Raw genomic sequence first — 24,929 nt, 5'->3', positions numbered from 1 at the left:
TTAGTGGTCAGCTTGGGTCGGTTTGGGCGTTAGTTTTTGTCGTTATCCGACCAAATCGACTTTAGGGCTAGAAGCGTCAATGTTAATAGCCGTAGCCTCCAGCCTAATCGACGACATTCGCGTTTTTCAACCATCTAGCGGGTTCGGTTTCTGTTCTAGGAAAGGGTTGCTAACTTGCTGGGCGTGGCGGGTACCGATATCCCGATCGAGTACATCCAGAAGTTGATGGTACCGTATCGGGTAAGGTCACGAATCATTTTGGTTCGTCTGTCGGTACTTACCGTTTGAATTTTCAGTTGGGCGTGAACGGGTACGGCTTTATAGTAACGAACAACGGTTACATATTGACCCATCCCGACTTGAGACCGGTGGTAAGTTACCCTGACCATCATGCCCACGTGGTTTTGGTTAACCCCGTCGGTTCTTTTCCAGTACCAAGGGATATTGAAACCCGCTTATAACAGGGTGGACGTCATGGAAGTCGAAGTCATAGACGACGATAACGAGCCGAGAAGGTTCAACGACGACGTGCTCGAGCTTAGGCGTAAAATAATATTTCAAGAGAGGGGCAACGCGACCTTCCGGGTCAAAAGCCACATAGACGACATGGTTAGTTGCCCCATCAAAACTATGAGTCGAAAACCAACCAATTTTCTACCCAGCCTTGTCTCTAAAAAATATGTTTTTTATTTTTTATCATTTTTTGTGGCTTTTAACCATCAAGTCGATTTATTTTTGACCAATTTTAACTAAATTTATCCAAATTATTTATAATGTTCACATAATAATTATAATTATTTATTAAAAATTGGTAACTATTTTTCTATCGATTATAAAAATTGTTATTGGTATTTTTAAGATTTTCGAAAGTTCTTTCAATAAATTAATTATGATTCGGTTATAATAATATGAAATTGCTTTTTTTTTAGAATGTTTAAGCGGTCTATTTTTCCCCTGGTAATACCCAAAGGGTGGGCCTCCATGCCCCAGAGGGGCCGCCTTGGTCCATCCTCCCCCAAGTGTTCAAAAAGTGTTTTTTGACTTTCAGCATCGTATAGTGCTTAGCAGGCGCCATTACTTCTTCCGGGGCATCAACGGCACTCCGTTCTCGGTCGTTATCGCCCTACCGCACAGGTACGGTTTCAATCGTGTTCAGCACCCAGTCGAGAACGATATCCACAGGATCCGCTCGACAGATAAGGGCGCGTTGACCCAATTTTTCACCGGCAACTGGACGATCCACCCTGATTGGTAAGCGACTGTGGAAACCCGACTAACGTTTTTTTTTGTTGTGTGCCAAATGTTTTTGTTATTTTTTTAAAAATCTTTATAACTCTTATAAAGGTAGCGAGGATCAAATTTTAGTCCCATATAAAATTTTTACTACCCATATTTTTCTAACTAGATGTAGTCGTTACCTTTTCAAACCATCAATGACGCAGGTCTACAATGATTTCGATGATTGAAAGCTCTTTGCTTGTTTGTATATTTTTGGACGCCCTTTTTGCAAAAACGTGTCATTTCTTTTGTAGCGCTCTATATCTTGAAAATATTATTTTATTGAAATGTCCCATGATTTTTATGAAATTAAATGTGATTTGGCAACACAGCCTTGCTTATGCGCAGTTTGGTTGTATTGGTCGTCGTGCTACTTGCTACTGGGCTACTGTCTTCGTTGTTGCGTATTTCCAGTGCTCTAAAACGTATAAGTATACAATTCAAATAACTTTTTGTAATATCTGTGGTATTTATGTCGTAGTAAAGCATTAGTATCCATTTTTGTTTAATAAAACAACCAAAATGCTCGCTTACGTTTTTGAAGTAGGCAAAAAGGAAACAGAATGTTAATAGAAATAGCGCACGATATATCTCCCAAAAAATCCAGCCATATCAACAACGCGAATTTAAACAGGTAAAATTTTACAAGATTTTGTATATATATATATATATATGATGACACTATATTCCGGGATATCATCCGTTCGCTCGTTGAACTCCGACTGGAATCCTGCATCCGACTGGAATCCTGCAAATCTTGCATCCGACTGGAATCCTGCAGACGTTTCGCCAAAATCTCACTTGGCATCTTCAATGCTCGCGCTCCGAAAACACTTCGAACACTCGAAGTGTTTTCGGAGCGCGAGCATTGAAGATGCCAAGTGAGATTTTGGCGAAACGTCTGCAGGATTCCAGTCGGATGCAAGATTTGCAGGATTCCAGTCGGATGCAGGATTCCAGTCGGAGTTCAACGAGCGAACGGATGATATCCCGGAATATAGTGTCATCACATTTTTCCATCCGTGAATCAATACGTGAGAATATATATATATATATATATATATATATATATATATATATATATATATATATATATATATATATATATATATATATATATATATATATATATATATATATATATATATATATATATATATATATATATATATATATATATATATATATATATATATATATATATATATATATATATATATATATATATATATATATATATATATATATATATATATATATATATATATATATATATAGTGTTCGAAGTGTTTTCGGAGCGCGAGCATTGAAGATGCCAAGTGAGATTTTGGCGAAACGTCTGCAGGATTCCAGTCGGATGCAGGATTTGCAGAATTCCAGTCGGATGCAGGATTCCAGTCGGAGTTCAACGAGCGAACGGATGATATCCCGGAGTATAGTGTCATCACATTTTTCCATCCGTGAATCAATACGTGAGAATATATATATATATATATATATATATATATATATATATATATATATATATATATTGGTGGTAATCCGGGTGTTCATCCGTTCGTTGTTTGACCCTGGAGTAGGATCATTCGCCTGACGTTTCGCCAAAATATCACTTGGCATCTTCAGAGCCCGCGCGTCCATGTCACTCGTACTTGTCCGCATTTAAACTGAGGTGAAAATGTGCGGTGCGGCGCTTTTTATAATCGCGGTCCCCTCCGTCGTAAATTGTATCGCGGCGGGGTGGGGAACACGGTTGCCGCGACTAGCGGTGCTACCTCGCTATTGGTGGAAACAATAGGCTGTGCAATCACGCTGTTAGTGTGGTTTAGTACCACTTTCCAAACTGCAGGGAGGGTTGAGGCATCATCTCTGTTATTTATGTTATCATGTTTTTGAATTTCAATCGCTTCCCTTATTGTTCTCTGTTTGAATTTTGTAATGTTTGCGATCTTGCTTTCTCCAAAATTCATTCTGTGACCCGTCTGCAGGTAGTGCCGGTAGATTGCCGATGTCATTTGTTTGTTGCTTACAGCCAGTTTGCGTTCTTCGATTCTGGCTGATATTTTTCTGTTAGTTTGTCCTATGTGATATTTTGGACAGTCTCTACACGGGATTAGATAGACTCCTTGATTTTCTAGGTGAGAAGGGTCCTTTGGATTTCCTATTAGTTGACCCACTGTTTTGTGTGGTTTGTATGTTGTTCTGATGTGATGTCGTTTCAGAATCCTTCCTATTTGATCAGTTACTCCTTTTACATATGGCAAAGTAGTTGAAGGTATGTCTTCCCTTTCCTGTTCTTTAGTTGAGTCTCGCCGTGTCCTTGTCTTCGTCCTCTTGACATTTCGTATAGTAGACTCCGTATAGTTATTGTCTCGGAGTGTTCGTGTGATTTTTTCCATTTCTTGCTTGTTATGGATTTCGTCTGTGAGTCTCACCGATCTGCAGATCAGAGTATTGGCAACGGCCTGGATTTGACTAGGGTGATGGTGCGATTGTGCATTAAGGTACCTGTCGGTGTGAGTAGGTTTGCGATATACTTGATTTTGCAGTTTTCTCCCGTCTGATCGTGTCAAAAGGACGTCCAAAAATGGTAGTTGTTTGTCCTTCTCCTTTTCTATGGTGAACTCGATTCTATCGTGTAAAAAATTCAAGTAAGTTAGAAAATGATCTAGCTTGGCCTCCCCGTGGGACCATATGATAAAAATGTCGTCGACGTATCGGATCCAGAGCTTCGGCTTGAGTTGACTTTCTCGGATCGCTTTAGCTTCGAAATAGGTCATGAACAGGTTTCCTATCGCTGGCGAAAGTGATGACCCCATTGGGGCGCCATCTGTCTGTCTATAGAGCTGACCATCGTATCTAAAGTACGTGTTCTTTAGGCAGTGCTCCGCTAGCTGTATGACGTGTGATGGTATGTCTTCGTTCATTGCAATCAGGTCCAAAGCCTCGTCAATAGGTATACTCGGGTACAGAGATTTCACATCGAAGCTAGCCAAGACATCTTGTGGATCGATGTTGATTTCCTTTATCAGTTGTAAAAAGTTGCCAAAAATCCACAAGAACGACGTACCACTGAGACCAATCGTAAGCGCCTTCAATTCCCCAACACAGAAGCTGGAGAAATATCTAGCTAACATACTGCAACCTATCGTGGAAGCCAAGGCATCTTATGTAAAGAACTCCGAACACTTTTTGCATATATATATATATATATATATATATATATATATATATATATATATATATATATATATATATATATATATATATATATATATGATGACACTATATTCCGCGATATCATCCGTTCGCTTGTTGAACTCCGAGTGGAATCCTGCAGACGTTTCGCCAAAATCTCACTTGGTATCTTCAATGCTCGCGCTCCGAAAACACTTCGAAGACTGTGTTCGATGACTCACAAAGTCAAGTTCAGAATCCAAAATAAATTGGGATAAATGATCAAAGCTAGAACAAAGTGATCTTACATTAAATGAGCAAAAGCGCAAGAATCGCTAGACATTCGTATCCTAAACAACTAAATAACTAAACAAAAACGAGTTGGTTGAATTATTAAATCACGTTTTGAGACGTCAAATAAATTGACTTAGCTTATTTTCGAATTTAGTACAGAATTTATTGTGTATCTGAAACTAGTATAATTTTATTTAGAGCAACCTAATTTGCTTTGTCTTGTGTTTGCGTTATTATATTGTTATCAACTGACGAGAATCTTTTTCAATCGCTTTTCGGTCTTCTAGTTCATTTGAACTACTGCTGCACATAACTCCCTTAGTTCTTTCGGGTTGTTGCGTAAACTTTATCGTTGTGTTCCTGCAGGCATTACTGTAAATATTTCGACGACAAGCATTACTTCGATACTGCTGAAGAGGAATTTCTACATTTCCTGAAAAAGATGGACGGACCGGGCTGGAAATGGACCAAAGAATGTATGATCCTACCGCCGCGATTTTTCGTTTCACCCTTCCTGAATATGTTTTTTCTCTTGCAGGCGATCGAAAGTTGATCTGCAAAGTGGTTGCCGACGCCAAAATCACCTCTTGGTTCAGCGAGAACATCACCACGTCGACCAAGGAGGAGAACGGGTGAGTGGTTCCAGATCGGTTTCCCTTTTTTTCACCACTTTGTCGAATGTGTTTATTTTGAACTAATGAACGAATTTTCTCTGTCAAAAAGACCAATGTCTATATTGATGGCTTTGATCCCAAGGTATGGTATACACACCTGATTTATTTCTCTCTGACGGGCTACACTTTTTAAGATGCATGATGTGTTACTTTTTGAGGTTTTATTGGTGTAAAATGAATGCCGTTTGAAGTATTTGCGGTAATGCGAGAAGTTTCAGTGCATAATAACTAGAGTTCGGATTTTTATGCACAAAAAATGCGTAAAATATGCGCCTAAATATGTTTGGTTTTTCCGAAAAATATGTCAAATATATGCTAAATCACTAAGAGAAGTATTTTATCAGTTGGTGTGTAGCTGGAGCAAAAAAAGAAGCAATCTCTAAATTGTTACTTTTTTCCAACTGTTTTGCACTTATTAAAAAAGATGTTGGTAAAACATTTTCATTCAAAACACCGACCAATACATTCGCAACATAGCGACCAGCGGCATCGGTTGTCTCGTCTACAATAATGTAAACATGCTGATTTTTAATATGATTTCTTATGTCTTGAATTAAATTTTTGCAAATAGTACTGAGGTAGATTTTTGTTGCAAAGAGGTTTTTAAAAACTGTTTAAATTTAGTGTTCTGTACCTTATTAAGCGTAAATTCAAATTGTCTCGATCAGTTCTTGAAGATGCCGCTGAAATGCACTGTTGCAATCTCTCTTCTTCTTTACTCTATCCCATCCACTTTTATTTGTGTTTTTTCTCACATGTAACCTTAAAGATAAATATTAATTTTAACATAATGTATACTATTAATTATTTAATAATAAATCAGCTTGATATAAAAATATATATATAATATAAGTTTTTATCGCAATGTTTTAAATATATTCAATTACATATTTCAAATTAATTAATGAGAACTTTCCACTTTTCCTCAAGCCTTGCAGAATACTTCTTTTTCCAAAGATAGCTCTGGACGATTTTTAATCCATACTGACACCAAATGATAATTCACTTTCGCCATCATGAATTCAATGATAGTTCACTCTCGGACAACAAATAAAATGTTTAAAATGCTTGGAAATTTTCGAAAGTACATATGAAGAGGGTGGGATGCATGTCATTCAATCACAAGCTCCATGAGTGATAATTTTCAGAAGAGGTTGTTAAAATCACATTAGATTGAAAAGGGACCAGGGCTTAATCCTTAGGTAACGGGATTTGAAGGCTATAAATAAAAAGTCCACAATATTGCAGATACATTTCATTTTTAATCTTATCCGTCTGGAAAATCCCAGTAATTAACTAATGAATGGGTCAAAAATATGCGATTTTATATGGTCGAAAAATAAAAACAACTAAAAATATGTACTAAAGCTTCATTTTATGCGAAATATGTATTTTTTATATCGTTAATCTAATTATTTCGTTCTAAAACGGGTATATCTAAAATATTGATATTGGGTTGATATTCCTAATAATAAAAAAGATGTTTTTTACATAAAATCCTAACTCTAATTATAACAAATATTAAATTTGAAAAAAAAATGTTATATTTTTTGGATATTAAAAACTAGAATTACATCTACTTTAGCGTTATTTAAGCGGCGATCAGTTTAAATTTTTATGAAATACGCATTAATTATAAGGATCGAACATTAACCACATATAAAGATCCACTCTTATAGTCGATGGGTCGTAAATCCCAATCCTAGTTTTTTAACTGCGCGTAGTATCGGGTATCGACAAGTCTTGTTAAGGTTTTTTCTTTGCTGCCTTAGGCTACAAATAAAATAAACATGTTGACCTTTCTTCCTTTCAAATAATCAAAATAATCTAAACCAATAAGGTCCCTTTGGCGATCCCAAAGGTACTTAACGTCTTAGAGTGTAGTTTATGTAGTAGTTCAAATGCGGCACTGGTTTTCTGTGTGCTCTAAAATGTATGTGAAAATCTGTTTTGCCCCTTTCGTCTTAATGCAGCCCAGGATATAATATTTAATTGTTTGTTTAGCTATCGAGAAAAATATGGCGGAATATACTGTATTTGATGCTACTGTTTCTTGTATGTGGTAAAAATGCTGCGATACAAATTCTAAAAAATTACAGTAACCTTTCTAAATTCAAATAGTTAATAGAGTTGTATATATTATTTGCACGCAGAGCGGAATTAATAAGGAACATAGGCATAGTTGTCGCGTTCATGGCGACGCACAGTGGTCTCACGAGATGGCAGAATTTTCCCCAAAACATTGACAACAACGTCCACGAAAAGTAAGTCACAGAATTACGGAACGCTATACAGGACGTTCCGAAATTAGACGTCAATATTTTAATCACTTTTTCTGTGACCCAAAATAACGATAAAAGTTCATATAAACTAGGGTCCAAAACGTCTTAGTTTTTAACATACAGGGTGTTAAATTTGACGAAGTAAATATTTTCGAAACACACACCCTTGTCGCATCTCGCTTTCGAAAAAAATGCTTTTGAAAATTTAATTGCATATTTTTTTTTATCTTAATATTTACTGTCGAAGTGCAGATAATCATTTAATTTTTTTTGTGCTGCTGGGTAAATAAAAATTAAATGTCAATTATTCGACAGCTTTCAATTTTGTTCGTTGTTGGTAAAAAATAGTTTTTACTTGGATTGTTCTTATAAATACTTTTATTAACGAAAGACAAATCAAACTATCAACTGTAAAGCTAATTATTCTAATAAAAATTATAAACTTTACATTTTAAAGAAGATTGATTGTTGATGAAAAATAAACTACAGTCGAACTTCGATAAGTCGAACTGCGATTTGACACATGAAAATTTCGAAGTATCAAGATTTCGAGTTATCAATAAAAACTACAAATGTACATATTAAAGTTTACTCTTTCACTGGAAAAAAAATTCGACTGACGACCGGATTTATTATTTTGGTTTTCAACAAAAGCTTCAATTTTATTTAAACAATCATAGAGGGAATCGGTTGTGTATTCGTGTCACTTTCACAGTCATCTTCGATGTTTAACTGTACCGGTTCGGATCTGCAGGACTCGATAATATCTTCATCAGTAGGAAACTCTGAAGTAACAATATCCTCATCCACATGTATAAAATCGTTGATGGTGCTACCTTCTGCTGTACCTCTAATGTTTGTCCAAGCTTTAAACTCGATTTCTATTTGGATTTCGTCTTCACTCTTTTCTTTCAGGCTTTCACTTAGAAAAATCAAGGGAATCTCATCTTTTTCTTCCCATTCAGAATACTGACCAAAACCGGCTTTTTTAAAACAATTGGAAATTGTTTCAGGCTTAACGTCGATATTCCGTGCGGTAGTTACGTCGTCAACACAATCCATTAGTGTAACGTTATTGTTTTTGTTTTCTTCGAAACGTTCCATTGCGGTGATGACCGAATGTTTATTTTTCAAAATTGTAGACACTGTACTTGCCGAAATCCCATACTGCACTGCTACATCTTTATTTTTTGAGCCACTTTCCACTTCTTTTATAACCTTGAATTTTTGATCAACAGACAAAGCTTTTAAAGTATGTCTTTCATATAATGTGTAAATTGAATAGGGACAGTATTTTTCACTTAGTATTAACTAGTAAGTCATACAAGTGAACTTAGCAAGCACAGAAACTGAACTGCTTGCATAGATACGTTAAAAAGACAGGTTAAGATCGGTCGTAATTATGGGGTTCCCCGAGAAAATTCGATTTATCGAAGTTGGCACCAAATGTTTCGTTCGAGTTATCAAGATATTCGAGTAATCGAAGTTCGATTAATCAGGACAAACTAACTAACACGCATTTCCTACTTTTGACGCTATTGCCAACCAATTTGGTTCGACTTATCAAAAAATCGAGTTATCGAAGTTCGACTTTATTTAATTCTGATGAAGTTGTTTTCAAATAGAAAGTTAGCAGATATTCATGTTGTATATGGCTTTTGCAATGGCAGAGCTGGGGAAGCGATACAAGAGATCCTAATCTTAATCGTCGAGTATCGGATCGTCGAGAGCTGACATATAATTGACATCTAATTTTTATTTTGCCAGCAACACAAACAAATGAAAGCTTTCATTAACTTCCAAGGCTTACTAATGATTATCCGCACTTCGATTGTAAACATTAAAATTAATAATATTTAATTAAATTAATTAATTTTCAAAAACGTTTTTCTCGGAAACGGTGTGTTCTAGCGAGGTGCGACACGGGTACCTTATTTTCGTAGAAAACATAAGTATTCCAAATTCTGCAGTCCAAATTCGGCAAACAAAAGATTTGTTCCAAATTTTTACCACGCCTCCCCTGCGTCACCCACCGCTGAAGGCAATCCAATGCTAAGTTCTCCTTCGTTAAATGGAGCTTAAAAAGTTTAGTAACTGTACCAAATTTTATTTAAAAATATTTACGTGTTTCGAAAATATTTACAAAAAATCGCCATCACCTCTTCAAATTTAACACCCTGTATGTTAAAAACTAAGACGTTTTTTTACCCTATTTTATATGAACTTTTATCCTTACTTTGGGTCACAGAATAAGTGGTTAAAATATTCAAGTCTAATTTCGGGACACCCTTTATATACTGCTATAAATAAGGAGATAAATCGAATAGTTGGTTTTCGAGGAACTTGACGACCTGAATAAATCTTAACTGAAAACCTAGTAAGATTTTGACAAACGATTTGCTTGAATGAATGTGTTGTATATAGAAAATAGGTTTATTTTTAAAAGTTATTTACATTGGAACGCAAATTTCAGGCTCATTGTGAGTTATCTCCTTATTAGCAATCCGTGCTCTATAGTAATCTAAGAGACCGAACTTTTCGATTACTTCCTCTCGAATAGACACTTTCATCGGATACACAACAAGGCCATCGATGAGGTCTGGTACAAAAGAGCAGTGGAACACCACTACATTGACCCCAGCAATTTCGTATACTCCGTGCCATACGAGATAGGTGAGCACGCTTTGCTGGATTTTATGGAGTGTTGGATGCGGCATTCTTTTAGGAGACGCGAATAATACGCTGGTCACGGTGAGTCACGCGATATTCAAAGAAGAGGGCGGCAGAAAAGCCCCGGCGGCCGTAGTGGGCTACCAGTTCTACCATTCGGCGCTCATGAATCTGTTCAAGAAAATCACTTACAACGTAAGCGCTCCTTTACGATAGTTTTGCTAGGGTGCTGCCATCTGTAGATGAACGGTGAAACTTAGGTCTTGGATTAGTTTTGTAATTTCATTTGTGCTGCCATCTGTCGTTGAGCGGTGCAACTTTGGCTAGGAATCTTTCCCTTATTTACCAGATTTCACCCGAGAAACGGTGGATGCAGAAGACAGGTAGATCAACTACTTACATCCGAAATACAAATTCTAAAATACGGCGGCCAACGTAAATTAAAGTGTAACTCAGCCTCCTAAGTTAGGACCTCTCGCCTCTCCCTGCGTTTTACAATATGGAGTGATTAAAAATGTTTTTTCTACGTACTACGTCGAAAAACCTGGTTGGGTAATTTGTTGCGCATAAAACTAAAATATATTGTTAGATTAATAATAATGATTTCAAAAGGATAATTTAGGGTGTTTCCGGCTTATTCGACGTTGGTGTGCTGAGGTCGAAACGTCGTATTCTTTTTGCAGTGCGGCGACATGGCGAAGGCGTGTAAAAAGACTTGCGAGTCTGAGGAATTGCACTGTGTCATGCTCGACGATAGCGGATTCGTAATCATAAGCGATAACCTGCAAGAGACGGGCTACTTCTTCGGGAAAGTGCGACCCGACATAATGACGCAGTTAGTGGACGAAGGCATCTACAGGGCTCACCGGATGTTCGACTATCAGGGGCTCTGCCCCGAAGGTCAGGACTCTTCGAGCCCGGCTAATACGCTACTGATGGTTAGTAAGATGGCCGATATAATAAGTGGAACAAAAATTTTATTGGTTACACTCGCAGTTCGAACCATGTGTACATAATGGTTAAGCAAAAAGCAACAATTAAATACAATATACAACAAATTTAAGAATTTTTTTTTTATGTTGGGTTGGTTGGGTTTTATGTTTATGGGGTTGGTATCGTACGTTCAATTTATCTTGATAACATCTAGCTTTTTTGTTCTTAGAGATATCAAGGTAAAGAAAAAACAAAATTTAGGGTTAGTGACGTATAAAACAAAACACTCTCAATTTTCTGACATCTGACGCCATCATATTTTTTAATGGAGCACCCTGTATATCATATATGTATTAAATAGACTATAATATAACGATCACAGTGATGATATGATATGAGATAAATTTACCAGCTATTTTTTTCCAAAATATATTATTAAAAAAGTGCCAATGGACGATTTCTTTAAAAAACTGTAAGTGTTGCAGAGTATAACCAAGAAAAATCAGTGAAGTGAAAAGAACCATTGCACATGACGGGACGTTTGTTCCAGCCCAGTCCAAAATAATCAGAAATCAAAAATCACAATTTAATAAATTAAAAATAATAATAGATTATCAGATTAATAAACTTCATACCATTCAAACGACATATTTACTAATTGCCATTAAGCTATCCGTTTACCGTTCCGCCCGGTTCTGCGGTTGTTCTCTTTTTAACTGTCTACGTTAGAGAAAGAAAAAATCTATTAAATTTAAGTCAGGGCTGGCTAATCCATAATTCCGCCGTTCCCTATCCAACCCCTGGGATATTCCATGGAAAGAAAATTTTTAAGTTGCACAACATTATGTGGAATTGCACCGTTTTCTATATATTGTTCTATATGATGCTCCAAGAGTTACAAATAATGATCCCCAGTTAACTTTTGATCTATAAATATCAGACCAAAAATATGCCCATCTATGACACCACACCATACATTAATTGATTGGTATCCCTGGGTTTTTATTTCTTGTATTTGTCTAAGATTATTTAAAGACCAATATCGCGTATTTTGTGTGTTACAACCCTTTTTTGTAGTGAACGAACTTTCATCAGTCCATAAAATGTTTTTCAAAAAATTGTTATTCTCATTATGTCTATTTAAAAAAATCAAAGAAAACTGCATCCTCCTCACTTAGTTTTTAAATTTTACGAAACTAAAATGCATATATACTCTAGTATACTCTAGTAATAGAGGAAACTGGATGTGCTTCATAGAATCCTAATGTGTTTGTTTTATTTTCTTCATTTAAGACATTACGATTCCGGCATAACTTTTTAGCATTTATTACGTTACCGTTTTCTGCAAATGTCTTTGCCAGCCTTGGAAATATCTGTTTCGAAGGAGCTCAGCGTTCTGGATAAAGTGTAATATACCGACGACGAGCTGCGGTTGCACTTTTATTATTTAGAAAGCATACTTGAAACATATCACTCCTTACATTGTGCTAAATTCGCGAAAAACTATTTTAATAATAATGACTTGGGCAATAATTCAACCATCAACTAATATATCATAATATATATTTATCAGTCAGGGCACCCCTTGAAATTATTTAAAAATTTCCTATTTTTGCCTATTTGTCAAAAACGAGTTGACTAACATATAATCGGAATAAGATATTCTATGAAACACGTATATAATATGCATAACATTTCATTTTTTTTTTATTATTATTTTTATTTATGTTCTTAGGCATATATGTCAGAAAATTTGTAGTGTTTTGTTTTATACGTCACTTGCAAAAAATTACTAACCCTACATTTTGCTTTTTGTTTACCTTGATATCTCTTAAAACAAAAAAGTTACAGCCAATTAAAATGATAAATTGAACGCACAGTATCTAAATGAACAAACTTCAAGAAGAGTGTTCCTAACGTTTCGTAAATATATGTTCGATTATGGTTTCTCTCCAAACTTTTTATTTTAATATTTAAAAAAAATGCGCATGTTTTACATAAGAAATTTTCGGGTAACGATTTTCAGCCCTCATTTTACTTGACTGCGATTTTCGAATGGACCGTCTCCACCCTGATTTTCTTCGCTCACGTCGTGACCGGAAACGTGCACCGTCACCCGGATTACTACGAGGCCGGTCACTTTTACAAGGAACACACTTTTCCGAACCAACTCGAGCCGGTGATTGTCGTGTCGGACAACGAGGACGCGGAGGACGAGGCTCCGCGCGAGGACCACGACTACAATCACCACGATGAGCTCGTTAACGATAAAGCGTTCGACGAGAGCGCCACCATGCAAAAAACCAAACCGGAACCATGCGATAACGAGATGTGGTTGTACAATCTCGTCCATTACACCGACCGGAATATTTCCAACAGCGGCTACAACAAAACCATGGGAAACTGTTCGAGGTATTCGAGTTTTCCGATTTAGCAAAAATTTTTAGGTTATAAATGCTAATACTTAATTTGGAAATTAATCTTTCTTTGTGCGCTAGATCATCCAAACGCAAGAGGTTTTCTTTAATTAAACATCCACTAAATTATGAAATCTCTTTCCTGTCTGCGCTTCTTGGTAGTTCAAATGTTTACCGCATTTCTTATTAGTTGTGAAGAAGAATACTATTTTCGCTAACGGTTTCCTTTTAGTGAAATGTTTAATTGCATTTAAGTTTATTATTATTACTCAGTCAGCAGAGGGCCGTCAACATGACGTCTTAACTAGTCACAAAAAATGACGTTATATATGACGTCAGCAGGACTTGAGTTTGACCTACTAATGTCTTAGACGTCATTTAAGTGACGCTTTTTTTACCTCAGATTTTGGCCTTTGCGGCCCAAAATATGACGATGTTTAAATTGTTTTTTTCTTTTTGCAGTGGGAAAAATCGTAAGTAAATCACACAGAAACTGCCGCTTTAAATTACTTAGAATGTCTTTTGCGATTGCTGAAAATGGAGAATGATGATATGATATGATGAATGATGATGATGATAATGAATAAATATGAGCCTGTCATTTAAAAATTGAAGTATAATATACTGCTTCTTGTTGGCTACTTGTATAATTGATTCGAACTAACTTCAAGACAAGTATGGGATAAATGACTGTACCACTTTATAAAATTGTTGACATTATAAAAATAAATCTGTCCGAAACGGTGCATTTTTTGGGTGGTGGGTGATTGAGTATAAAATATAAAATATATAGGGTGGCCCATTTGAAAATGTAAGTTTGATATCTCACATATTTATGAACATTTAAATTTAAAAATAATTTTAGAATGTTTCTTTTACTCTCGTCTGTACCTTTTGTATTTAACATTTTTCTCTGAAGCCAATAAAAAACGAAATACATTACTCTGACAAACTAGTTGGATACCCTCTAGACATATTCTCCTACATCATTATTTTAAATAGAAGAATTTGATAATAACTTAAATTAATTATTAAGTTTAGAGTCCATATATAGAATTAATCGAATCATTTTAAGACGACATTCGACGTCGTTTTTGTCATGTTAATTTCATGTCGTGTTTTTGTCACGCCAATGTGAGGAGCGACGAAAATGACGCCACTTTGACGAGCCCCTACTGCCTGGGAAATTTTTATAAGTTGAGATATAAAATTAAAATTGTCTCACGAACTTTAGTCAAGGCGGCGCGGGCGACAAGAGAGTTAACATTCACTACTGGCGCTGAGGTTAATAAAAAGATTGAGAAACAGTCTAAACGGATGCGACCATCAACCGAGTTTGACTTTTTTAACTACAGGCCCTTCATCGTTCAGCGGGTGACGGGCAGCAACATGGTTTTCATCGTGATTAATAATCTGTGTCAGGAAAAGGTGGACATATTCCCCGCAATGCCCGACCCGACCCAGATCGATTACAACATGACGCTGGCCTGTTTCATGAACCAGCAAGATTTGCCGCGACGCTTGTACATGAGTTGCATCAACCGAAACGAAAAGGTAGGCATGAGTCAAGACGTTGCAAGCGCCTCGTCACTCCGCCTACTTTAACGCAGTGACGTAGTAGTAGACGTTATAATAGGGACTTCTTGCACCTCTTATAAAACTTCACCTGTATGTCATTATATTGGTTATTAGCGAGTTAGAACCTCATTTTTCTGACATTATTTTGAACTAACATTTTTAGTTTTTGCTCTTTGTTTTGTTGACGTTAGTTTAGATTAAGTCTGTTTCAACAATTTTGGCCTGATTTAGAATCACAACCTAATTAATTTTAATGATAAACTTCCAAATGAGTAAGCAGACACAGAGCTTTTAACTTAGAAATGATGATTAGGATATTAGGATTTAAAAAAGGATTTTAGCCTCTCGCAGCCCACATTATTTGCTATTTTCGAAACTTATATTACTACTGACGCTTTAAACTTTATTAATGGGAGAGCTGTATTCCGCCGTTTTTAGTGTTGAATTTTATTAAGTGCGTCGCGCTTCAAATAATACAGTAAAGCAACGTAAAAATAAGAGGTGCAATAGTCACTATTAACATGGCTTCCGTACCGTTATCGATGTTGATCGGATCGCGCGTTTCTGGACGAGGTGGGCGGGGCTTAGTTCGACAACGCAGTGTTCTCACTCCAGTTTTTCACTTGCAGGAAAGCGAAATCAAACTTTGCGGTACAGGGACCAACATATCACCCGATAGCGTTATACCAATATTAATATCGTTGTATTCTGTTATAAAGTTTATTAGCCTAAGCTAATCGTCCTTACATTTTGGCTCAATTGTTTCTTTACACTGTGATACTGTTGTATATTTTAGCAGTTTCATTTAGTCTATTAATATGAGTTTGTTTATCGAATACTGTTTCATTCCCACAAATACAACGTTAATTTTTTTTACTACCATTGTGGTATTATTTCCCCCAACCCAACCAAAAAAAAATATCGAAAAACAAAGTTTTGAAAGAATATATATTTAATTAGAAAATGTATACTATAATATATACTTTGGACTATATATCAAATCTGCGGTTCCCTTAACTGAACCCTATTTAGGAGCTAAGTAAGTAAAAAAATATGGCCTCCTAACGCGTAGAACGCTTAATTCATAATAATAAACCTAGAAAAAATATATAAGATCTGAGCAAAAAATAATATATCTGCGATAGGCAACGGTTAAGGATATGTTCGATTCGAAAGGAAAGCTTGGTGGAAGAGATTCTTTCGACGGCTCTACTGCTGCTGCATTTTCGCTTGCATTGCCGCGATCATTTCCTGCATCCGCTTCAGTTCCGCCTCCTTCTCTTGAAGTATTTTATCTTTATCGCTGACTAGATTCGTTTTTTCATCCACAATCCTGAAAAAATAAAAAAGATATTATCTGAAATATATTTTATTGTCCTAATTTTTGAAATTCAATATTTTTGTCGATTTGTTGTACTGAATATGACGAAACATAATTTTTTTCATATACGGGACAAATATAAACAATAAAAAACAGCATACGTGTTTCTCTTGGGAGGTGGTACGCCCTTGGCCAGCCTTTCGGACCTGTAGTTCTCGTAATGCACTTGCTGCGTAATTTCCTGCAAATCCTGCATGTGGGTGATCAACATGGTGCGCAGCTTGATAAAGTCGCAGTGGTCCGGATTCTCGACCTCAACCACTCCCCAAGGGTACAACCGACCTCTGACTTTCCGCCCCTTGACCTCGAGCAGAGTGTTCGCGCCACATACCGCGAAGGGTACCGCCTGTTTTAGCTGACGCACTTGCTCTTTGTACTCTTCGTCCTCATCGGAATCGCATTCGGGCAATGAATAAATTTTGATGCCGTGTTCGGCGATCTCGTCGAGCACTTTCTTCTTCAACTTCTGCATCTCTTTTTTGGTCAACACATCTGCTTTGGCAATTACAGGAACTATATTCACCTTGTTATGAAGCTGCTTCATAAACTCCACATCTAAAGGTTTTAATCTGGAAGTGATTGTAAATATATAAAAATGGATAGTTTATTGGTAAACATTCATACAGAGAGAAAAACAAATACTTAACCAATTAAATAGCAAATGCAAAAATTAATTTTTGATTTTTTTAAATAACCTTTTAAAATACACCAGGACTTCAACATTAGTCGGTAGAATTGTAATGCCGAATATCGGGTCGGCAGAAGTTAGACACAAGGTTATTGTCATTCCTTGCCCGGTAGTTGTGAAAGTCTGCATGAATTTTGTACAGCCCCATATTTTGTTTAGTGTAATATATAATAAAAGGAGGAGCTGAGATAATGTTGCCAGTACTGGACATTGCCACAGTAGTTTACTGACACATAATACACAGAATAATAGTTTTATGTATCAAATTGAACTCGATACACTGTAACAAAATGTATTGTTCATTAAAGTAACAAATAGTTATTCTCTTAACAATAGCGATATGGTTTGCAAACAATGACTTTTTTGTTTTCAAACTCTATTTCACGTGCGTCTTTCAATATTTTCTGCTCTTGCTTATTTTTGTGAGACTTTTTCAAAGTTAAAAGGTGTTTTTAGATATTGCAGTTACAAAGAACTAAGCAGTTTGAATTCCGAACTGTCACCTCTGTATTTTATAAGCGCCTATAAGCGGGTGTTCTTATTACCTGGCTTTGTGTATTTGTACTTTCTAAGACCTATTGCTAAAACTGGGTCAAATTTGTTTTTTCAGTACCTTCTGTAAAACAGAGAAATTATACACCAATTGGCAGCAATCGGATGTTTTTGAACATATTACCCACAACGGTTTGTCAATTTGACAATCATGTCAGTGAATGTATTCAAAAAATAAGTGTGGTAGACAAAGTATAGTATGCAACACATTTGGCAAACTTTTTTATGGGTTTACCACACTATTAATTTGCTTACAAAGAAATTAATTTTATTATTTTCATATAATTGAAAATGAAAAATAATAAACAAATATTAAGAGTACAGCTTACACAATAAAATAAAGCATCAGGGACACAAAATTGACCAGATTTGGTACCATCTGTGAATTTGTTTTTAATCATACTTAAGCAATATTAAGAATAATGCAAGGCATGGTCCCAAAATATTAATTTTATTTGCTCTGAATATCTAATATCCCTAACTGTTAAAAAACTGTTAGACACTGACCCTATTATTTGCGCAATCCAATTTAAAGCAAAAGGAAATAGCATCATCACTTCCTGTTAATTTAAATAAACAAATAACTGAAACTTTCTTGTTTAACTTACCCATGCCCAAATGGAGAAATGAAATAAAAACAACAATGTATCCTATTATCCATAATATTTTTCCTATTTAGACCAGATTCATCTCTCAAAAATCTCTCAAACTGCTCATCTATGTACCTAATAATTTCTGAAAATGAGTCAGTATTGTCTATGGCATCTCCATAGCCTGGGGTGTCCACTACAGTTAACCGAAGCTTGACCCCCCTTTCCTCAATTTCTACCGTGGAAGGCTCCAATTTAACAGTTTGTTTAAGTTTTTCTGTAAAAAACATAAAACACTTGAATTGAGGGGCAACTAGACATCAATAAATATCTTCTCACCAACGGCATCTGGTACCACTCTTTCTGGATACAAATCAGTGAGAAATAGAGCATTTACTAAAGTGGATTTTCCCAAACCGCTTTCCCCTACGACCATAAGGGTGAATTCAAACCCTTTCTTTACCGATTTTCTGTGCACTTGGTTCGGCAAATTCGCAAAACCCACATAACCCGGAGTTTCAATGCTTGAAAACTTAAAATGATACATTTAAAATAATGACAAAATAGCACTTGATGTAATGGAACTAAAAAAAACTGTCATTCAAGCAAACAAATGCATTTGATATAAACAAAAACCAATATTAAATGAATACTCACATTTTTGACAGATTCGCTTGACATAATTCACAAGTTTTACAGTGTATGCTATTGAAATCAAGGGAAAAACGAAAAATTAGGAAATTAATGGAAAACTACGAGGAATTTCGAAGACACCGGACAACACATAAATCTAAACGAACACCATTATTATGAAAACAAAGCACAGCGTTTTGATTGGTAAGGTTTAGGCGTGGTCTGGTGCGGAATGAAAACCAACCCGACCAAACAAAATGTAACTAACTTTTTTTTCAGCTTGCAGTTATCAGCAGAACTCAAATTTAGTTATTATTAATTCGCCACTCAGGCCCCTATCTATCAATTGAGCCAAAATATTTAAGTTTGTTACTATTAATTACGTTACGTTATTCCGTTTAGTTTCTGCGGTTATCTATTAAGTCATTCCCTTTTTTGATTTTGACAACTAACAAAAGCGCAGAGAACATGATTAAGGAATTTAGGTAGCCTACTAATTTTTTTTTTAATTTTTTTACTTTTTATTTCTCATTACGTCGCGAAAATCATTGCCTTAAGGGCACATCATGAAACTTGGAATAACGTCATCGTTATCAAATTCATTCCACCGCTATTAAATTCATAAGCAATTGAAGTCGCTGAATAATACTGTAAAACAAATTTATCGGAAAGCCTATAGAAGTCAATTGGTAAAACATTTTTCCTACTCCCGTCTGTAAAATACCTAATTACGCACCGATCTAGCGTGCGGGAAAGCGTCGCTTTACCACGCCAGTTTCGTTTCCCACGAATCCGAGCCACTTTACCGCACGGGTTTGGGAGCAATCGGATGTTTTCGGAGATATTTCCCACGCTTTGAATTTTGACGTTTGTCAATTCTGACAGTCATGTCAGTGAATGTATTCGCGAAAATGAACCCAAAAACTAACGGTCGTAGAAAAAGTATAGTATGCAACACGGTCTGTAAACTTTTTGACTCACTCGTTTATTAAACACTTGGTCCGCTCGTGCCAAATAAACTCGTGAGTTAAATGGCGTTTGCCGCACTTCTTGCATAATATACTAATTTCCTAAACTTTTGGGAGTTGAATGAAAAAAGAAACAATATTCGAATTATTCATTAAAATTGGAGCAGCATTTTGGAAATTCATTTTCCAAAAAAAAACGATATAAAAAAGAAAAGCTTATTTATATAAGACATATGTTGTTTGAAAAACTAAGTCTATTCGTAACCCCAGATTCCTTTGCTTGTTTTCACTATGTCTCGGTTTTCCCTTCTGGTTCTGGTGACCGCGTTTGCTTCACCTTTAGCTACGCACTTTCTCCTCTGCGCGTTTCTCACTCTATTTTTTGTCTCCAGTTTAATTCTTCTTTTGATCTCTTCTGGATGTATCGTCGTCACTGTTGATCTAATGCTTGCAGATTCAAATTGCTCAGAATCACTTTCAGAGAAAGAGTCATCAGAATACTTATCCATTTTCAACATTTCAGTATTACTGAATATATCATTAATGGAAACTGGATTTCGAGGATCGCCTAGAGTTTCAAAATTTTTATTAATTTCCGGTTCGGCATCAAAGAATTCTTCGTCGGAAGAAAGTTTATCATTATCTTCAGAATCCTCAAACCCTAATTCCAAATTAATATCTTTAGCCATTTGTCTAGTGAACCCAGAACACAGAATTTCAGCATCTAAAGTGTCACTTCTTTGAATATCGGAAAATATTGGGAAAGTTTCGCTTTCGAAACAGAACCGTTTCTTGAAAAACTCCCGGACACAAGTGACATCTCTGTTAAAATACATTTCCGCGTTTGGATGCTCAGTGGACATCATTTGCGGAAAATCAATTACAACTGGTTTTTCATTTTCATTGAGAATAATGTTAAACTCATTAAAGTCACCATGTATAACCCCTGAATTAGCAAAGTTTACAATCAAATTCATCAATTCATCATAGAGTACTTCCACATCTTGTACGTCTGCCACATGGTTCAATAGTGTACCTTGTACCAGTTCCATAACTACACAATGTCGGTTAAAATCAATTGGTTTCGGTACAGGAAAGCTTCTATCATGTAATGCTTTCATGTAAGCAAACTCTTTTGTTGCAGAAATGCGAGAAAGGTATAACCATGAAGCCGATTTCCTGAAACCATTATTTGTAGTTATGATTATTTTAGTGATTTAATTCTCGCCCACCTATGCTTGTGATAATCCCTTTTTTCAGCAACCTTTCTGAAGCACACTCTCCCAAGTCTATGCAATTTTAAACATAACTCGCGCCCATCTGGATCGGCTACAGTGTAAATGTTACTCTCTTTACCCACTCCTATCTGATTACCAAATGATCCGATCACGTTACGTTTCGTCAACGAGTGCAAAGCCAAATAGTCATAGCCAGTATTGGTTAATCGGTAACCGTCATATCTCTTGCCGCGCTCATAACTTAATAATTTATGCTTGCAGAGTTCGCGAAGCAACTTGTGAACGCCTCCGTGCTGCAAATTAGCGATTGAAGCTGCCATCGGACCGGGAACCAGTTCGTGATTTTTCATTCCCATTTCAATAGCGACTAGTACTCTAAAGTCTTCTGGTGTTAGGTACCTCATCAATGTAACGTTTAATTTGCCCATTTCGTTTAAGTTTTCAAAATTACTTGAATTCACACCACTGATTGTTATAAATATGCAAATAAAGCGTATTAAAATTTATAGTAGTCAGTATTCCATGCAGTTTTTTATTTTTCAATGCTCCTTACGCTAGAAGAGGTTGTCATCATAGATAATACAATTTGGTAAGTCAACCACAAAATAAGAATCGGATTCAATGACTAATATCAGTCTTCGCAGTAGTTCAAATGAACTTTCTAACCTATTTTCCAGAATTTAATTTCACGTGGGATTGTTTGATATACATTTTTTCTGTTTTTTTTTTATAATATGGGCAAGCAGCAGAATTCCTTACCACGAAAATCAGGCAAAGTCAAAAGAATATCAAAAACCGTTCCAGAGAATCAAGATTCAGAATCCAATGACGAGGTACACAAGAATCTATTTATTTTTAGAATTTTAATACATGAACTTTTAGGATATTTTTACGGGAATTGTTAACGAAGTGGACAGTTCAGATTCCGAAAGGGAAATAGAAGAAAGCGATAATGAAGATAACGAATCTATTGAAGAACAAAGTGAAGAAGATAGTGACAATATTTCAGGATATTCAGAAGAAGAAAGTGAAGAGTCAGGTGAAGATGAAGAGGATAGTTCTGCAAGTGAAAATGAAGTCAAAGAAAGTTCCAGAAAGTATCCAGATGCATCCAAAAGTGAAGAAGAGTCAGAAGATTATTTCAAAGAAGATAAAGAAGGGACATCAGAAACTATGCAGCCTAGTGAAGATAATGGAATAAAATTACCTTCAAAAGACGAGTATGAAGATCATGACACCAGTGATGAAGAAGACATTAGGAATACTATAGGCAATATACCAAAACATTGGTGAGTTAAATGGTGTATTCACAACCTTCTAATTATTTTTTATTGAGCTTACAGGTATGATGATTACAAACACATTGGATATGATTGGGATGGGAAAAAAATTATCAAACCAGACACGGGTGATCATTTGGATGACTTTCTGAAGAGAATGGAAGATCCTGACTTTTGGAGAACTGTTAAAGATCCCCAAACTGGGCAAAATGTAATACTTAGTGATGAAGATATTACTTTAATTAAGAGGATACAAGGTCAAATGGTCCCCGATATAAACTTTGATGAATATGCCCCTTGGATTGAATGGTAATACATATTATCTGTACCTGTACCCATATTAGAATGTATTCCATAGGTTTACCAGCAAAGTAGAACAAATGCCCATCAGAAAGTTCCCCGAACACAAACGTTCTTTTTTGCCCAGTAAAAGTGAAGCAAAGAAAGTTTCCAAGTTAGTACATGCTTTGAAAATGGGGTGGATCAAGACTCGAGAGGAACAAGCTAAATTAAGAGCCAAAAAAGAGCCTCAGTTTTACATGCTGTGGGAAACTGACGATCAAGCTGAAGAGATGAGAAGAATTCACAAACACATTCCCGCTCCAAAACGTTTGCTACCTGGGCATGCAGAGTCTTACAATCCACCGCCTGAATATTTATTTGATGCAAAAGAACTGAAAGATTGGAATAAACAGAAGAATTCACCCTGGAAGAGAAAGTTGCATTTTGTGCCACAGAAGTATGATTCTTTGAGAAAAGTTCCCGCCTATCCCAGGTTCATCAAGGAGCGTTTCCTGAGATGTTTGGATTTGTACTTGGCACCCAGAGCGATAAAAATGAAATTAAATATTGATCCTGAATCTTTAGTACCTCAATTACCAAGTCCCCGAGATTTACAACCGTTCCCCACTGTATTAGCTATAGAATACAAAGGGCACACAGATATGGTTAGATCAATTAGTACAGAAAAAACTGGGCAGTACCTAGTTAGTGGATCCGATGATGGCACAGGTATATTGCCTAGATTTCCTGCAATCAGATATACCATTGAGTTGTTCCTTTTCTAGTGAAAATTTGGGAAGTCAATACAGGTCGGTGTCTCAAGACAATACCCACAGGAGATGTAGTGAGGTCCGTCGAATGGTGCCCCAACTCTGCTCTCTCTTTAATTCTGGTAGCATCTGGCCATAACGTATTCCTAATAAACCCAGACGTCGGCGATTTTGTTGTGAGTAGCACAACAGACACTGTGCTTGAAGAAGCTCCCAAGTCCGATGAAATAATCATCGAAAGAATCCGGACTACAGTTCAGTGGTGCGAGCCGGAGCAAGAATTGCACTCTAAAGGTGTTAGGATACAATTAAAACACTTTAAAGAAGTCAGTCAAGTGACGTGGCACGGCAAGGGGGATTATTTCGGGTCGGTTATGCCTGACGGGCAAAGTAAATCTATTTTAATATCCCAGATATCTAAAAGGAGGAGCCAGCTGCCATTTACTAAATCAAAAGGTTAGTGCTAGCTACAGTAGTAGGAGGTACTTTGAAATGCTTCTATAAGTAGGTCAAATGTACCAAAACCACTTTGCTTTTATTGGAGTCATCCTTTGTAAAGGCAAATTAAAACTAACCAAAACTATCGCAGCTGATTTACAAAGCCTATGCAAGCGGGAACTTTTATTTTTAGGGTTGGTGCAATGTATTCTGTTTCACCCTACCAAACCCTATCTGTTCGTGGCCACCCAGCGACACGTTCGAATATATGACCTGATAAAGCAGTCGCAGTTGAAAAAATTGTTGACCAACTCAAAGTGGATATCAACCATGGCGATTCATCCATTGGGCGACAATCTTCTAGTCGGAACGCATGACCGCAAAGTGCTGTGGTTCGATTTGGACCTGAGCACGAAACCCTATCAGACTTTGAGATTACACGGAACCGGTGTGCGTGGGGTCGCGTTCCACAAGAGGTATCCCCTCTTCGCGACAGGCTCGGACGACAGGAGTTTGATAATTTCCCACGGGATGGTGTACAAGTAAGTAAACTAATATTTTCCCCAATATGCAGACATATATGCTTGTTTCTAGCGACCTCTTACAAAATCCCTTGATCGTACCGCTGAAACGGCTTCAGAATCACGAGCCTTACAACGACTTCGGCATTTTCGCGGTGCACTTCCACCCCCTGCAGCCGTGGGTGTTTTCGTCGGGAGCGGATGCAACCATAAAGCTGTATTCTAATTAAATCATTCTCGTTATAATTTATTTCTCCCTAAGATAAATAAACGGTATAAAAATTG

At 36.4% G+C, this 24,929-nt stretch overlaps 4 protein-coding genes across 5 annotated transcripts in view; 2 read left to right on the top strand and 2 right to left on the bottom strand.

Annotated features, from left to right (window-relative positions):
* The window catches only part of LOC132706484 (voltage-dependent calcium channel subunit alpha-2/delta-3), a 40,002-nt gene extending 23,826 nt beyond the window's left edge, over positions 1 to 16,176 (top strand). Inside the window, exons 14-26 of the mRNA XM_060677839.1 lie at positions 160 to 240; positions 297 to 371; positions 433 to 609; positions 1,049 to 1,251; positions 5,116 to 5,225; positions 5,288 to 5,381; positions 7,577 to 7,687; positions 10,266 to 10,378; positions 10,431 to 10,570; positions 11,059 to 11,313; positions 13,335 to 13,720; positions 15,081 to 15,279; positions 15,933 to 16,176. Of these exons, the coding sequence (XP_060533822.1) occupies positions 160 to 240; positions 297 to 371; positions 433 to 609; positions 1,049 to 1,251; positions 5,116 to 5,225; positions 5,288 to 5,381; positions 7,577 to 7,687; positions 10,266 to 10,378; positions 10,431 to 10,570; positions 11,059 to 11,313; positions 13,335 to 13,720; positions 15,081 to 15,279; positions 15,933 to 16,040 (2,052 nt within the window). The 3' untranslated portion in view covers positions 16,041 to 16,176. The remainder of the gene's footprint in view (positions 1 to 159; positions 241 to 296; positions 372 to 432; positions 610 to 1,048; positions 1,252 to 5,115; positions 5,226 to 5,287; positions 5,382 to 7,576; positions 7,688 to 10,265; positions 10,379 to 10,430; positions 10,571 to 11,058; positions 11,314 to 13,334; positions 13,721 to 15,080; positions 15,280 to 15,932) is intronic.
* A 76-nt stretch (positions 16,177 to 16,252) lies between these two features.
* LOC132706062 (septin-1) lies at positions 16,253 to 19,394 on the bottom strand. Of its 2 annotated transcripts, none has more exons than XM_060677138.1 (5): positions 19,172 to 19,394; positions 18,854 to 19,098; positions 18,533 to 18,791; positions 16,786 to 17,253; positions 16,253 to 16,636 (listed from the first exon to the last, which is right to left on the bottom strand). In XM_060677138.1, the coding sequence occupies exons 2-5, from the start codon at positions 19,059 to 19,061 to the stop codon at positions 16,513 to 16,515; spliced, it is 1,059 nt and encodes a 352-aa protein (XP_060533121.1). In that variant the 5' UTR covers positions 19,062 to 19,098; positions 19,172 to 19,394; the 3' UTR covers positions 16,253 to 16,512. The 2 variants fall into 2 exon arrangements, with proteins under 2 accessions (XP_060533121.1, XP_060533120.1); XM_060677137.1 differs by having other exon boundaries at positions 16,255 to 16,636; positions 18,854 to 19,046; positions 19,172 to 19,392.
* An 886-nt stretch (positions 19,395 to 20,280) lies between these two features.
* Positions 20,281 to 21,928, bottom strand: LOC132706187 (uncharacterized). The gene is made up of 2 exons (XM_060677367.1): positions 21,348 to 21,928; positions 20,281 to 21,294 (listed from the first exon to the last, which is right to left on the bottom strand). The coding sequence occupies exons 1-2, from the start codon at positions 21,779 to 21,781 to the stop codon at positions 20,370 to 20,372; spliced, it is 1,359 nt and encodes a 452-aa protein (XP_060533350.1). The 5' UTR covers positions 21,782 to 21,928; the 3' UTR covers positions 20,281 to 20,369.
* An 85-nt stretch (positions 21,929 to 22,013) lies between these two features.
* Positions 22,014 to 24,926, top strand: LOC132706370 (ribosome biogenesis protein BOP1 homolog). Its single transcript, XM_060677660.1, has 7 exons — positions 22,014 to 22,186; positions 22,236 to 22,642; positions 22,697 to 22,942; positions 22,992 to 23,644; positions 23,701 to 24,141; positions 24,317 to 24,665; positions 24,718 to 24,926. Exons 1-7 carry the CDS (start codon positions 22,088 to 22,090, stop codon positions 24,872 to 24,874), a joined length of 2,352 nt encoding a protein of 783 aa, XP_060533643.1. The 5' UTR covers positions 22,014 to 22,087; the 3' UTR covers positions 24,875 to 24,926.
* The last annotated feature ends 3 nt before the right edge of the window (positions 24,927 to 24,929 follow it).

This window comes from Cylas formicarius, unplaced genomic scaffold (genome assembly GCF_029955315.1).
Source record: "Cylas formicarius isolate icCylForm1 unplaced genomic scaffold, icCylForm1.1 PGA_scaffold_8__14_contigs__length_24414737, whole genome shotgun sequence".
Lineage (NCBI taxonomy): Eukaryota > Metazoa > Arthropoda > Insecta > Coleoptera > Brentidae > Cylas > Cylas formicarius.
The sequence above is the reverse complement of the archived record's forward strand: the minus strand, read 5'-3'. Positions and strand labels throughout refer to the sequence as shown.

Bases quoted from the DNA above. Each gene is read 5' to 3' on its own strand.
- LOC132706062 (XM_060677137.1), bottom strand. From the start codon at position 19,195: ATGTCAAGCGAATCTGTCAAAAAT. The intron at 19,047-19,171 runs GTGAGTATTCAT...TATCATTTTAAG, and splicing joins CAAGCGAATCTGTCAAAAAT to TTTTCAAGCATTGAAACTCC. The intron at 16,637-16,785 runs GTATGCTGTTTT...TTATTTTTTCAG, and splicing joins CCACCTCCCAAGAGAAACAC to GATTGTGGATGAAAAAACGA.
- LOC132706187 (XM_060677367.1), bottom strand. From the start codon at position 21,781: ATGGGCAAATTAAACGTTACATTGATGAGGTACCTAACACCAGAAGAC. The intron at 21,295-21,347 runs GTGGGCGAGAAT...TAATGGTTTCAG, and splicing joins AGGGATTATCACAAGCATAG to GAAATCGGCTTCATGGTTAT.
- LOC132706370 (XM_060677660.1), top strand. From the start codon at position 22,088: ATGGGCAAGCAGCAGAATTCCTTACCACGAAAATCAGGCAAAGTCAAA. The intron at 22,943-22,991 runs GTAATACATATT...TGTATTCCATAG, and splicing joins TATGCCCCTTGGATTGAATG to GTTTACCAGCAAAGTAGAAC. The intron at 24,666-24,717 runs GTAAGTAAACTA...GCTTGTTTCTAG, and splicing joins TCCCACGGGATGGTGTACAA to CGACCTCTTACAAAATCCCT.